The 13,970-nt window shown below is 43.3% G+C and overlaps 1 protein-coding gene across 3 annotated transcripts in view; it reads left to right on the forward strand.

Annotated features, from left to right (window-relative positions):
* The window catches only part of LOC311107735 (glycine receptor subunit alpha-4-like), a gene marked incomplete at both ends in the record, with an annotated part of 89,438 nt that overhangs the window by 23,670 nt on the left and 51,798 nt on the right, over nt 1-13,970 (forward strand). The window contains one exon of one of the 3 annotated variants that reach the window (XM_084150253.1): nt 4,477-4,499. The exons of the other annotated variants lie outside the window; for them this stretch is intronic. Within the exon in view, the coding sequence (XP_084006379.1) occupies nt 4,477-4,499 (23 nt within the window). The remainder of the gene's footprint in view (nt 1-4,476; nt 4,500-13,970) is intronic. 3 annotated transcript variants of the gene reach the window in all.

Below are 13,970 nucleotides of genomic sequence, written 5' to 3' on the forward strand. Positions count from 1 at the left end.
TTGTTTTCAAGCATGGTGGTGGCTGCATCATGGTATGGGTATGCTTGACATCGTCAAATACTGTGGATTTCAGGATAAAAATGTATGGGATGGAGCTAAGCACAGGCAAAATCCTAGAGGAAAACCTGCTTCAGTCTGCTTTACAACAGACGCTGGGAGAGGAATTCACCTTTCAGCAGGACAATAACCTACAACACAAGGCCATATCTATACTGTTACTTACCAAGAAGACAGTACATTTTCCTGAGTGGCCAAGTTACAGTTTTGACTTAAATCTGCTTGAGAATCTATGGCAAGATTTGAAAATTGCTGTGTAGCCGTGAGCACCAACATCTTAACAGAGCTTGAATAATTCAGAAAAGAATAATCCAGGTGTGTAAAGCTCTTAGAGACTTACCCAAGAAGACTCACTGCTGTAATCGCTGCCAACTGTGTTTCTAGCGTGTATTGACTCAGGGAGATGAATACTTATGCAAAGACTACATTTTAGTTATTTCATTTCTATCAATCTTTTTTTAAAATAAAGAATCTTCTACTTTGACAGAGAATGTTGTGTAGATTGTTGACAAAAAATGACAGTTAAATCAATTTGAATCCCACTTTGTAACTTGTCGTGGATATTCTAACCAAATGGAAGATTCTTCAAACAACAACTTTATTATAAGATTAGCAAAAATGGAGTGGTTAACAATCACTCAATGGTGTAGAGTTCAGAGCCCAACGAACAGAGTTGGGTCTCAGCTTTTATAGGAAAGTACAACCTCTGTTTTACGTGGCAGTTAGCAGATGTGTGGAAACAGGGGCGGGGAACATTAGTGTGTAAAAGGTGATTAGCTTGTCTGTGCAGATTAAGATAGCTGACGTTGCCACTATTCTCTGTTCCTTCCTGCAAGTTTCCACACAGCTGAGTTCCTGCAGATTGTGAAAACAGGAAGTCACATACTGCGGTTGCACCCAAACGGCTCTAATCTGTACGCCCAGACTTATGACTAAGTCACACAAGACACGTTTTTTCAGTAAAAAACACTAGCAAATAACAATAGACAATTCTCTAAGTAAAAAACAGCATAGCATGTCTGTGTAATTTTCCACCATAAAGTATGAACACTTTTTCAAGGCACTGTAGTTTCAGTGCCAATAATGATTTTTGAAGTACTTTCAGAATTCCTGTTCAGAAGAGTGCAGAGAAAGTTGACAAATATAACAATTGTTTATTGCACAGCTGAGGAACATGCTTCCTGAGAGTATACTTTTTAATATCTCAAGAAAATATACTTAAGTATTCTATCATAAAAGTATATTTAACTTAAATGTCCACAAAATATGTTTAAAGTATACTTTCAAAAATGCATGTGCACAAACATTTGCATATTCCCCAGCATCCTTTTCTGCAGTTGAAGTTTTGATTTATTATATGATATTGTTCCTCATATTTAGCTTATTCAGATGTTTTGATGTTCATTTTCAAACTGAATCATGTTGTACTTTTTAATAACACATAACATATTTTATTGAAATGTAAATGCCAATGGTGCACAGTTCTCAAAAGTCTTACTTGTAAATTGCTGTTCCAGCTGCAACTGCTTTGTAAATAGCATGTTAACATTGGCTGAGAAGATGCCTTGGTAACCTTTACATGGCTAATTACAATAGCTGATGTGGTTAATGAGTAGAAGTGTATTTGTAAAAGTATACTTGAAATGCATTATAAATACACTTTTTTGTTAAGAAAATACAGGGATTCTAATTGAAATACCAGTTTAGTATATGTCTAGTTGATGAGAAATATAAAACATTTACTTAAGGTGTATTCAAAGTATATTTGTTTTGCTCTTTATCTAATATACTAAGAAATGTCCCAATTTAGATCATTTTACATTTATTTAATATACTTAAATGTGAATTTTATTAGAGAGACCGAGAGAGAGAGAGATCCTGAGGGTCTCTCGACCTCCGCTTTGTCAATGGATTACCAATTTGGGCTCTATTATGTAACGCTTATGCATGCGATTACTCCATAATTACTATTGAAGCCGGTATGTAATGTCCTTTGCTCTATATGGAAACAGCAGATAAAGCAATGATTCCATTATATAGAACAAAACTGACCAGACTCTTACAAATTAGTGCAATTAAGTGTAGTGCCATAACATTGTAGTAATTTATTAGGCAACGGTGTAATGAGTTCAAGCAACAACCAAAATACAATTCCATATGCTATGCAGTGGGGGGAAAAAAGTATTTAGTCAGCCACCAATTGTGCAAGTTCTCCCACTTAAAAAGATGAGAGAGGCCTGTCATTTTCATCATAGGTACACGTCAACTATGACAGACAAATTGAGAAAAATTTTCTCCAGAAAATCACATTTTAGGATTTTTTATGAATTTATTTGCAAATTATGGTGGAAAATAAGTATTTGGTCACCTACAAACAAGCAAGATTTCTGGCTCTCACAGACCTGTAACTTCCTCTTTAAGAGGCTCCTCTGTCCTCCACTCGTTACCTGTATTAATGGCACCTGTTTGAACTTGTTATCAGTATAAAAGACACCTGTCCACAACCTCAAACAGTCACACTCCAACCTCCACTATGGCCAAGACCAAAGAGCTGTCAAAGGACACCAGAAACAAAATTGTAGACCTGCACCAGGCTGGGAAGACTGAATCTGCAATAGGTAAGCAGCTTGGTTTGAAGAAATCAACTGTGGGAGCAATTATTAGGAAATGGAAGACATACAAGACCACTGATAATCTCCCTCGATCTGGGGCTCCACGCAAGATCTCACCCCGTGGGGTCAAAATGATCACAAGAACGGTGAGCAAAAATCCCAGAACCACACGGGGGAACCTAGTGAATGACCTGCAGAGAGCTGGGACCAAAGTAACAAAGCCTACCATCAGTAATAATATAATATGCCATTTAGCAGACGCTTTTATCCAAAGCGACTTACAGTCATGCGTGCATACATTTTTGTGTATGGGTGGTCCCGGGGATCGAACCCACTACCTTGGCGTTTCAAGCGCCGTGCTCTACCAGCTGAGCTACAGAGGACCACAGTAACACACTACGCCGCCAGGGACTCAAATCCTGCAGTGCCAGACGTGTCCCCCTGCTTAAGCCAGTACATGTCCAGGCCCGTCTGAAGTTTGCTAGAGTGCATTTGGATGATCCAGAAGAGGATTGGGAGAATGTCATATGGTCAGATGAAACCAAAATAGAACTTTTTGGTAAAAACTCAACTCGTCGTGTTTGGAGGACAAAGAATGCTGAGTTGCATCCAAAGAACACCATACCTACTGTGAAGCATGGGGGTGGAAACATCATGCTTTGGGGCTGTTTTTCTGCAAAGGGACCAGGACGACTGATCCGTGTAAAGGAAAGAATGAATGGGGCCATGTATCGTGAGATTTTTAGTGAAAACCTCCTTCCATCAGCAAGGGCATTGAAGATGAAACGTGGCTGGGTCTTTCAGCATGACAATGATCCCAAACACACCGCCCGGGCAACGAAGGAGTGGCTTCGTAAGAAGCATTTCAAGGTCCTGGAGTGGCCTAGCCAGTCTCCAGATCTCAACCCCATAGAAAATCTTTGGAGGGAGTTGAAAGTCCGTGTTGCCCAGCGACAGCCCCAAAACATCACTGCTCTAGAGGAGATCTGCATGGAGGAATGGGCCAAAATACCAGCAACAGTGTGTGAAAACCTTGTGAAGACTTACAGAAAACATTTGACCTGTGTCATTGCCAACAAAGGGTATATAACAAAGTATTGAGAAACTTTTGTTATTGACCAAATACTTATTTTCCACCATAGTTTGCAAATAAATTCATTAAAAATCCTACAATGTGATTTTCTGGATTAATTTTTCTCATTCTGTCTGTCATAGTTGACGTGTACCTATGATGAAAATTACAGGCCTCTCTCATCTTTTTAAGTGGGAGAACTTGCACAATTGGTGGCTGACTAAATACTTTTTTTCCCCACTGTATGTGCAAAGTGTGAGCCTGATTTGTAATGGTGTGGTTACAGAATTAGATTTTGAAAGATGGATACTGTAAGTTGGCCAAGGTCTCATAGTATGGAATTGTGTCAGTGCCAGTAGAATCCTTCCGAGGAGAGGAGGAGATATCCTCAGCTAAGATGAAACAGCGTGAGAGGGCAGGGGTGAAACGGAGTTGACAGCTAAAGGAATTTGGACCGAATGAGAAATCAAGAGGTCAACATTTCAGTTTAACCTTGCGTTGGTCTGTCAAAATAGATGAGAATTGAACTGAATGCAGAAGAACTGTTAAAGTGATTGATGAGACTGCCCTTTTGCACTGCCTAAATGAACACCTGTCTTGACTAGATGGGCATATTATGCACTTCAGACTTCTACCCGGTACAGCCAGAGGAGGAAGGAGGTCTGGTTCCTATCAAGATCTCTTCCTTCAAGGGAGTTTTCCCTTGATACTGTGCTGCTGCGTCCTCTTAGGTAGGCCAGGTTGCTGTAAAGCACTTTGTGACAAATGTGGTTGTAAAAGGGGCTAAGTGAATAAAGTTTGATTGCACATAACTACACTTAAATCTAGGTTATTGGCACTGCTTAGCACTGTCTCCTTTTTATGTTGGTCTATGACATGTCTACCTAAGATCCTTAAGACCATATACTGCAAGTGATATGCATTATAGAATGCAATTAAGAGAAAGTGGCAGCAAAAGCAAAGTGGTGTCCATTAGGGGTTCACTGTGTAGCTCGTCTGTATAGGTGATGCCATCAGAGGTAGCATATAGGGTGGTGTTGAGGTCACTCTTATAAAGGACAGACGGTAAACAGGCATGTCGATTATACCCCAAACAACAACAAAACAACACATTTCTATGTCCTTCTCTCTCTCTCACCACCTTTACCCCATCTCCCCAACTTCTCTCTCTCTCTCCTCCCTTTCTCTCCCCCCCCCCCTCTCTTTTTTGAAGCCCATGTCAAGCATGGGTGGCGACGCAGTCTTGAGAGAGGGGGGGAGAGGATTACAACTGCGCTCGTCAGATAACAACACAATGGTAGCGCGTTGTGGGCCCCGCTCCTCTCCAGGAGCATGAAATGAGAGCGAGCCGTTGCCGGGGCACACATGAGACGTTTAATTCCTCACAACGCCGCATAAATTAGCAGCGCTGGTGTCAGAGCAGATCTCCACAACCCTTGACTCCATCCAGCCTGCTACTGCAAGAGCACATAAACTCCAACAGCACTAATCACAGCCGTGCCACCGTCGAGTAGCAAAGGCTGACTTGTGCACTGACCTCGCTACTGAAGCTAGCTACTACACAGGAAGTGTGTACTAACTGTTTATCGACGTTCTGCATCCTCCACTGTACTGGCCAAGAACCAATGAGACCCTTGGAAGTTTCCTCCAATAATTTGTTGCCTTGACAATTGTAATATATTGATTAGTTCGGTGTTGTTCTCCATTACGTTTTCATACTTGTCCTGTGTTTCGCATTAGTACAGGTTTTAGGATATATTTTACAGATAAACTGATGGAGGTGCTTTCTCAAGGGTAAACAGCAGAGGCTACCCATGGTCATAAGCCCCCTATACTGTGGCCTCAGGTCCAGTCCCAGACACCCGACTACACACCATAAATGAGATTGACTAGCTGTCCTTAAGTGAGGCAAGGTCGGGAGATGTAGTCTAAGTTGTTACAGTATTGGGGTTTCAGGCCTGGGGTGGTCCAGTGGTCTAAGTTGTTACAGTATTGGGGTTTCAGGCCTGGGGTGGTCCAGTGGTCTGCCTCTGGGTCACATGTACTATCTTTGTTCCACTGCATGGGTTCGAATCCGACCCACTTCTCTCTCTGTCCTTCTTTGTTTTTCTCTTTCTCACAACCTTGTCCAATAAACATAAAAAATAAAAAAACGAGTGGGAGTTACCCACTCCTTTAAAATAAGTGATTAGGACATGTGACGCAATATATTCAGTACACTAACTAACCCAGTGCCGACACACGGGACACAATCTATCATAATGAAATCGTTATGGGAATACAGTATTTATGGGTTTGAACATTGAGCGTGTATCCATACTGTATGTGCACAGAGCAGGGTTGTGTTCAGCAGGCCATGCAACAGAAAACGTTGTAAAATAAGCATTTATTATTGGTCCTGGTGGTCCCTCCCTGTTTCAGTCCTTTTTCTTCCGTTTTTGTGCCTAACGAATGGGAATCTGCCCACCGTTCCCTTAGAAAACCTCCCCAGTCTCCTCTCCTGCTAGGTGCTGTGGTACTGGTCTGACAGGCTGTCTTCATGTTTATCTGAGCACGCCCCACCGGGCCCACAGCCTCCTCCACATCATTACATGACTGCCACTGTATCTCGTTTATCGGGCAAACATACACCGATTAGGCTCCCGACGTTCGCCCATGGTTGCGTCCCAAATGGCACCCTATTCCCTATATAGTGCACTACTTTTGACCGGGACCCATAGGGTTCTGGTCAAAAGTAGTGCACTATATAGGGAACAGGGTGCCCTTTGGGACATTGCCCTTGTTTTTGCCCTCGCCTTGATGCTTGACCACTGTGGCTCCTCTCATTAATCTGTCTGGCCCTCGTAAAACGCCCAGTCACCCACATCGTTATGCTGTGGGGACATGACCAAATTGCTGACTGCCTATTGGCTGGAGGGCCAATATCATATCATTGGATCGCTGGATAAACATGTCGTAGACGTTAACTGATGGCACTGTGTGGTGGGTACTTTTTTTACTGCAACGATCTCTGGAGATGTCTGTCTACACAAAGTGAATTTGTCTTAAAGATTTAAGGAGTTTTTCTTCACATTCTTCACAGAGGAATCAGGTGTACTGTGGCATGGCAATGCTACAGTGTGTGTGTGTGTGTCCAACACACTGTGGAGGTGGTGCCAGTTTGCAAACAGAAGGCACTCCACACAAAAGACGACTCGTCCTCTGGACAACCATACGAGTGGGCAAGAGCTCTGCTGGAGTATACTCCAGTATACTCCTGAGTGGCGCAGTGGTCTAAGGCACTGCATCGCAGTGCTAGCTGTGCCACTAGAGATCCTGGTTCGAATCCAGGCTCTGTCGCAGCCGGCCGCGACCAGGAGACTCATGGGCGGCGCACAATTGGCCCAGCGTCGTCCAGGGTAGGGGAGGGAATGGCCGGCAGGGATGTAGCTCAGTTGATAGAGCATGGCGTTTGCAATGCCAGGGTTGTGGGTTCGATTCCCACGGGGGGCCAGTATAAAAAATAAATATGTATGAGTCGCTCTGGATAAGAGCGTCTGCTAAATGACTAAAATGTATAAATGTAAATGAGTTAGACCAGCTAGTGAGTGAGGATTATACTGTTCAGGAGTGGAGCCAAAGTCTATCCACTCAGTTGGCTGATTCACACTATAGTGTTGAATCGTACCGTACTGGCTCGGATATATAATTTTTATGTAGTCCTTTCCTGCAGCAGCTATGGCGTATGCATAACCAGGCCAGCCCAGTAGAGCTCAATTTGGCCCTTTTGTGTGAATCAGACATACACTGAGTGTACAAAACATTAAGAACACCTTCCTAATATTGAGTTTGCCCATGTTGACTCCAATGCTTCCCACAGTTGTGTCAAATTGGCTGGATGTCCAATAAGGGATCATAGCTTTCACCTGGATTCAAATGGTCAGTCTACACTCTGTATGTGTCTATAACACATAATACCATAGTGAACCAGGAACCATTAGGGCAACATGAGAGAAAAGGGAAACCCAACAGTATAGGGCACAATGGTTCAATTTCTATCTCCATCACCCCTCTGTCCTCCCCTGCTTTATCAGCAACTAGCAAACTAAAAATATAGAAACACACAGGGACAATATCATCTCTCCCTCAGAGGGCTCCTAGGGTTCTTAGTGTTGTCTGGGGGTTGCACTGACGGGAATTCCAATTAGTCACCAGGTAGCAGGAAGCTGTGTGTGTGTGTGTTCTTGTCATGCTGGGCTTCATGTGTCTCTGAGAGGGATCTCAGAAGGCTAGCACAGATAAGGGAGCAGAGCTGGGTTGCGTTCAGTAGGCATGAAATAGGAGAAAACATTTTGAGATGCCATCCATCTGAAAGCTCATTTTGGTTTTCCATTTGAAGACATTTCCACCTGTAGGAACCCAGCTGAACTAATCTACTCTGGGTGTTGTGTGCCCTATATAATCTACTCTGGGTGTTGTTGTGTGCCATATATAATCTTGTCTGGGTATTGTTGTGTGCCCTATATAATCTACTCTGGGTGTTGTTGTGTGCCATATATAATCTACTCTGGGTGTTGTTGTGTGCCATATATAAAACATTTAAATAATTCCAAAAGCTCGTGTGGATCCTTGTAGATTGGCTATACTTTCATATTGTTGAGGAGTTTGTGGGTTACTTTTGCTGGTACTTTTGCTGGTTTCAACAACACAATCCATGTCTGGTAGACTGAGATGCTGTTTCTCATTAGAACTGACTTTTGAATAGTGAATAGCTGTTGTTGGTAACGCAAGATGTTTCCTGAAAAAGCAGTTTGATAATTTTACAGATGGCAACAAAAATCTCTAAAGTTAAGGGTGTTTTCTTGACCATGGCTATGAGGGTGTGAACATGTATTTCTGATAGCCTCAGAGAGGTAAATATTAATTCTGTTAGGACTTACAGTGGAGAGGGTTCACATGCTGTCTGTTATCTGGTGCTGTGCATCTGTCAGGTTTCAGAAGAGGAACCTCCTGCCAGGGTTTGTACACAGTCAAATGCAGCATTAACTGATACGGAAAACGACCAATTTGATGAGCGTCTTTCACGAGCATGATTAAAAACCCCAGCCGACACACAAACAAACACGGATGCGTGCAGGCACACACACACACAATCTCTGGCAGGCTCAGGTCCAGCTTTGCCACGTCTCTCTCCACCACTGTCTGTCTGTCTCTGGTCATGCCATTGAGACTGAGAGACCAGGGGCCATGCCTTTGGTGTTCCTTTACCTCTCTCGCTATCCTGGCCAAAATGTGGGTCATACCCAGTGCAGTGTGTGTGTCTCTATGAGTCAGCGTGTCTCTGTCTGTGTGTCTGAGTTACCATGTGTGCGTAATCTGCTGAGCCCCTGTTATGCAGAGCGGCAGACCCCGTAGGGCTGTCTACATTGGTTTACGGTACAGGTGGGCCGTAATTGGGGCCAAGCGCCGGTTGACTCACCCAACCCCGCTGGGACGTTGGTTCACCCCAGGGGGGGTGGGGGGGGGGATAAGCTAACAACCCTGTGACTCAGCCTGGTAGTGACCAAACAGAGGAGCCAGGGTTAACAGCAGCTAGTTCACTGCTAGTGCTCCTCCGTTATCTGGCCAAGTGATGACTGATGAGCTGACACCTCCATCCATATTCAAGTGATTACCAATGAGACTGATGAGCTGACACCTCCATCCATATTCAAGTTATTACCAATGAGACTGATGAGCTAACACCTCCATCCATATTCAAGTGATTACCAATGAGACTGATGAGCTAACACCTCCATCCATATTCAAGTTATTACCAATGAGACTAATGAGCTAACACCTCCATCCATATTCAAGTGATTACCAATGAGACTGATGAGCTAACACCTCCATCCATATTCAAGTGATTACCAATGAGACTGATGAGCTGACACCTCCATCCATATTCAAGTGATTACCAATGAGACTGATGAGCTGACACCTCCATCCATATTCAAGTGATTACCAATGAGACCAGTGGAAGCTCCTCAGCGGAGGAAGGGGAGGACCATCCTCATTGAATTTCATAAAAATACAAATAGTGAAATATTAAAGTGATCCTTTTTAGATAAAACTATACTAAATATATTCACGTCACCAAATAATTGATTAAAACATTGTTTTGCAATGAAGGGCTACAGTAGCCTCAACAGCACTCTGTAGGGTAGCACCATGGTGTATCCGAAGGACAGCTAGTTTCCGTCCTCCTCCTGTTACATCGACTTAATAAAAAACCTAGGAGGCTCGTGGTTCTCAGCCCCTTCTATAGACTTACACAGTAATTATGACAACTTCCGGAGGACGTCCTCCAACCTATCAGAGCTCTTGCAGCATGAACTGACATGTTGTCCACCCAATCAAAGGATCAGAGAATTAATCTAGTACTGAAAGCATAGGTTAGCTAGCACTGCAGTGCATAATATGTGGTGAGTAGTTGACTCAGAGAGAAAAAGACAATAGTTGAATAGTTTTGAACAAATTCATTTCTTCAAAAATGAAAGAAGCAAGCGCGAGAGAGAGCGAGAGAGAGCAAGGGCTAGCTATATTTTGTATTTTTTTCACTTTCACTTACTTATGTTGACTTGACATTAGCTAATATGGTGACAATGATGTTGGCTGTGTGTAGCAGTTAGCGGTTATGATATGGTTTGGCTTGGAAAGGTTTTTTCGCCTGGTCACAGACAGCTGATGTGTTGTGCACTGAAGTCCACAAGTGAAGAGAAAAGGTGAGAGGAGGAGAGCGCGTAGATGCGAGAAGGAATTATAGAATGATCTGGCTGCTATGGAAGTGAACTGTGTTTGCGTGTGATCAGGGGTGTATTCGTTCCGCCGATTCTGTTGAAAAGCCGTTTCGCAAATGGAACAAAACAGGGATAAACATACCTGAATTTATCCAATAGAAACTCTTGTTTGCAGCTGTTGGACTAATGATTACACCATATATCAGCTAGATTCAGACAAGTTTGTGCAAGGCGGTATTGCATGTGTCACTGTCTGTCACCTGGATTACTCATCTCTCTCGACCTGTAAACTTTCATTCATAGGCTAGATTGTAGCAACCTCGTGATGGGTATAGGGAAAGTTTGAGTATCATGTAGTAAGTAGCCTAAACATATCAATGTTACATTGAGCTGGGTAAATGTAATATGAATGACAGTCATCAAATATGATGTAACAGAAATGAGGCCATGCTCATAAAATAAATCAATATTGTCCTCATCTTAAATGGCACCGACCGCCACTGAGTGAGACTGATGAGCTGACACCTCCATCCATATTCAAGTGATTACCAATGAGACTGATGGGAGCTGACACCTCCATCCATATTCAAGTGATTACCAATGAGACTGATGAGCTGACACCTCCATCCATATTTATACTGACTCAAGCAGACTGCGTTTGCATCCTATTCCCTATACAGTGAACTACTTTTACAAAAGTGGTGCACTATGTAGGGATAGGGGGTGATTTGAAAAGCACACTGCAGGTTCTGATTATACAGTAAGATACTGTATGTAGACTCCTCCAATGGGATTGTGTGTGATTTCCGTCTGGTGAGAGATCCAAATGGGATTTGAAACAGGTGGTGTCTTGTCAGTGGTGGGAGGGAGGGAAGGCATACACTGGGAGAGAATCCGCACTGACACACACACACACGCAACAGTGATTTTGCGCACGCACACACACACACTGAGTAACACACAGACTCACTTCATTTATATAACCCAATTACCAATCCAATCCAGTTCGCTCGCATTGAAAATCCAATCGTACTCCTCTCTAATCGCTACATTTCATTACCTTGACTAGATCAAGAACATGAAGCCCCCTACTTCTCTGATCAGGGAGATTATACTGACAACGTTTGAACACACCCACTTTGCATACGGCAAGGTTAGTGAAAAGGTTAGTGACCGGTGTAAATGACATCAACCCACGGTCAGCAAACATCTGCTGTAAATGTTGTGTGTGTGTGAAGAGCAACACACACACATACACGGTGAGCAGCCAATAAGCATGTTAGCCTAACGAGCCAAGATGCATACATCTCGCCTACTTGCTTAATCAATTATTCAATGGTCAGATCCACTCTAATGCACTGTGGATTAGAAAATAGAATAGTAGAGGATATATTCTAGTAGTGTTTTAATGCAGATGGTAACCCTCAGATGGATACAATGTAAGTAAGCTTTGTCCCAGCCAGAACTGGCCATAGGGCAGGAGCCCATCTCCCATTTCTGTAGCTTGAAGTACAAGTACAGCGCCTTCAGAAAGTATTCAGACCCCTTGACTTAATCCACATTTTGTTAGGTTACAGCCTTATTCTAAAATTGATTAAATTGTTTTTCCCCTCATCAATCTACACACAATACCCCATAATGACAAAGCAAAAAACGTTTTTAAAACCCCCCCGCAAATATCACATTTACATAAGTATTCAGACCCTTTACTGTGTACTTTATTGGCAGCAATTACAGCCTCAAGATTTCTTGGGTATGACGCTACAAGCTTGGCACACCTGTATTTGGGGAGTTTCTCCCATTCTTCTCTGCAGATCCTCTCAAGCTCTTTCAGGTTGTATGTGGAGCGTCGCTGCACAGCTATTATCAGGTCTCAACAGAGATGTTCGATCGGGTTCAAGTCCAGGCTCTGGGCCACTCAAGGACATTCAGAGACTTGTCCCGAAGCCACTCCTGCAATGTCTTGGCTGTGTGCTTCGGGTCGTTGTCCTGTTGAAAGGTGAACCTTCGCCCCAGTCTGCGGTCCTGAGCGCTCTGGAGCAGGTTTTCATGAAGGATCTCTCTGTACTTTGCTCCGTTCATCTTTTGCCTCGATCCTGACTAGTCTCCCAGTCCCTGCCGGTGAAAAACATCCCCACAGCATGATGCTGCCACCACCATGCTTCACCGTAGGGATGGTGCCAGGTTTCCACCAGACGTGACACTTGGCAAAAAGTTAAATCTTGTTTTCATCAGACCAGAGATTCTTGTTCCTCATGGTCTGAGAGTCTTTAGGTTCCCTTTGGCAAACTCCAAGCGGGCTGTCATGTGCCTTTTTACTGAGGAGTGGCTTCCGTCTGGCCACTACCATAAAGACCTGATTGGTGGAGTGCTGCAGAGATGGTTATCCTTCTGGAAGGTTCTCCCATCTCCACAGAGGAACTCTAGAGCTCTGTCAGAGTGACCATCTGGTTCTTGGTCACCTCCCTGACTAAGGCCCTTCTCCCCCGATTGCTCAGGTTGGCCGGGCGGCCAGCTCTAGGAAGAGTCTTGGTGGTTCCAAACTTCTTCCATTTAAGAATGATGGATGCCACTGTGTTCTTGGGGACCTTCAATGCTGCAGAAATGTTTTGGTACCCTTCCCCAGATCTGTGCCTCAACATAATCCTGTCTCTGAGCTCTACGGACAATTCCTTCAATCAGTTGAATTTACCACAGGTGGACTCCAATCAAGTTGTAGAAACATCTCAAGGATGATCAATGGAAACAGGATGCACCTAAGCTCAATTTCGAGTCTCGTAGCAAGGGTTCTGAATACTTATGTAAATAAGATATTTCTGTTTTTTATTTTTAAAACATTTGCAAAAATGTCTAAAAACCTATTTTCGCTTTGTCATTATAGAGTATTGTGTGTAGATTGCTGAGGATTTATTTTATTTTTTATATCCATTTTAGAATAAGGCTGAACGTCACAAAGTGGAAAAAGTCAAGGAACTGTCCACCCCCTGGACAGGCCGCTTGTCTATTGAAGGGCATTACCCCCAATTAATTTCCTTAATGCTGAGTGCCAAGCAGATGCATCAGGTCTCATTTTTACATTCTTTGGTATGACTGGACTGGGGATCGAAACCCCAACACTCCAATCTCAGGGCGGACACTAACCACAAGTTCACTAAGTTAGTATGGAGTATACAGCAGCACCATAAATATACCAGGACTAAGGTGTGTGTGATGCCTAAGCTTTGTATCCGACTACTAGTTGACTAAAGTGTGTGTCTATTAGGGCTGACCCCATTTAGTCGTTTGTTTGGTCGATAGGCTGTTGGTCGACAGAGATTTCTTTAGTCGAGCAGTAGTAAAAGAAAATAGTGGTGTACAAGACACCTGTCTGATTGGCACCTGTCTGAGTGGACTGATCCATTGTGGAGGCCGTGGGGATGGCACAGTCCATCAGTCTAAGTCATGTGCTACTGAAATTGTATATGGTTATAT

The sequence above is a fragment of the Coregonus lavaretus genome, assembly GCF_964263955.1.
Source record: "Coregonus lavaretus genome assembly, chromosome: 32".
NCBI lineage: Eukaryota > Metazoa > Chordata > Actinopteri > Salmoniformes > Salmonidae > Coregonus > Coregonus lavaretus.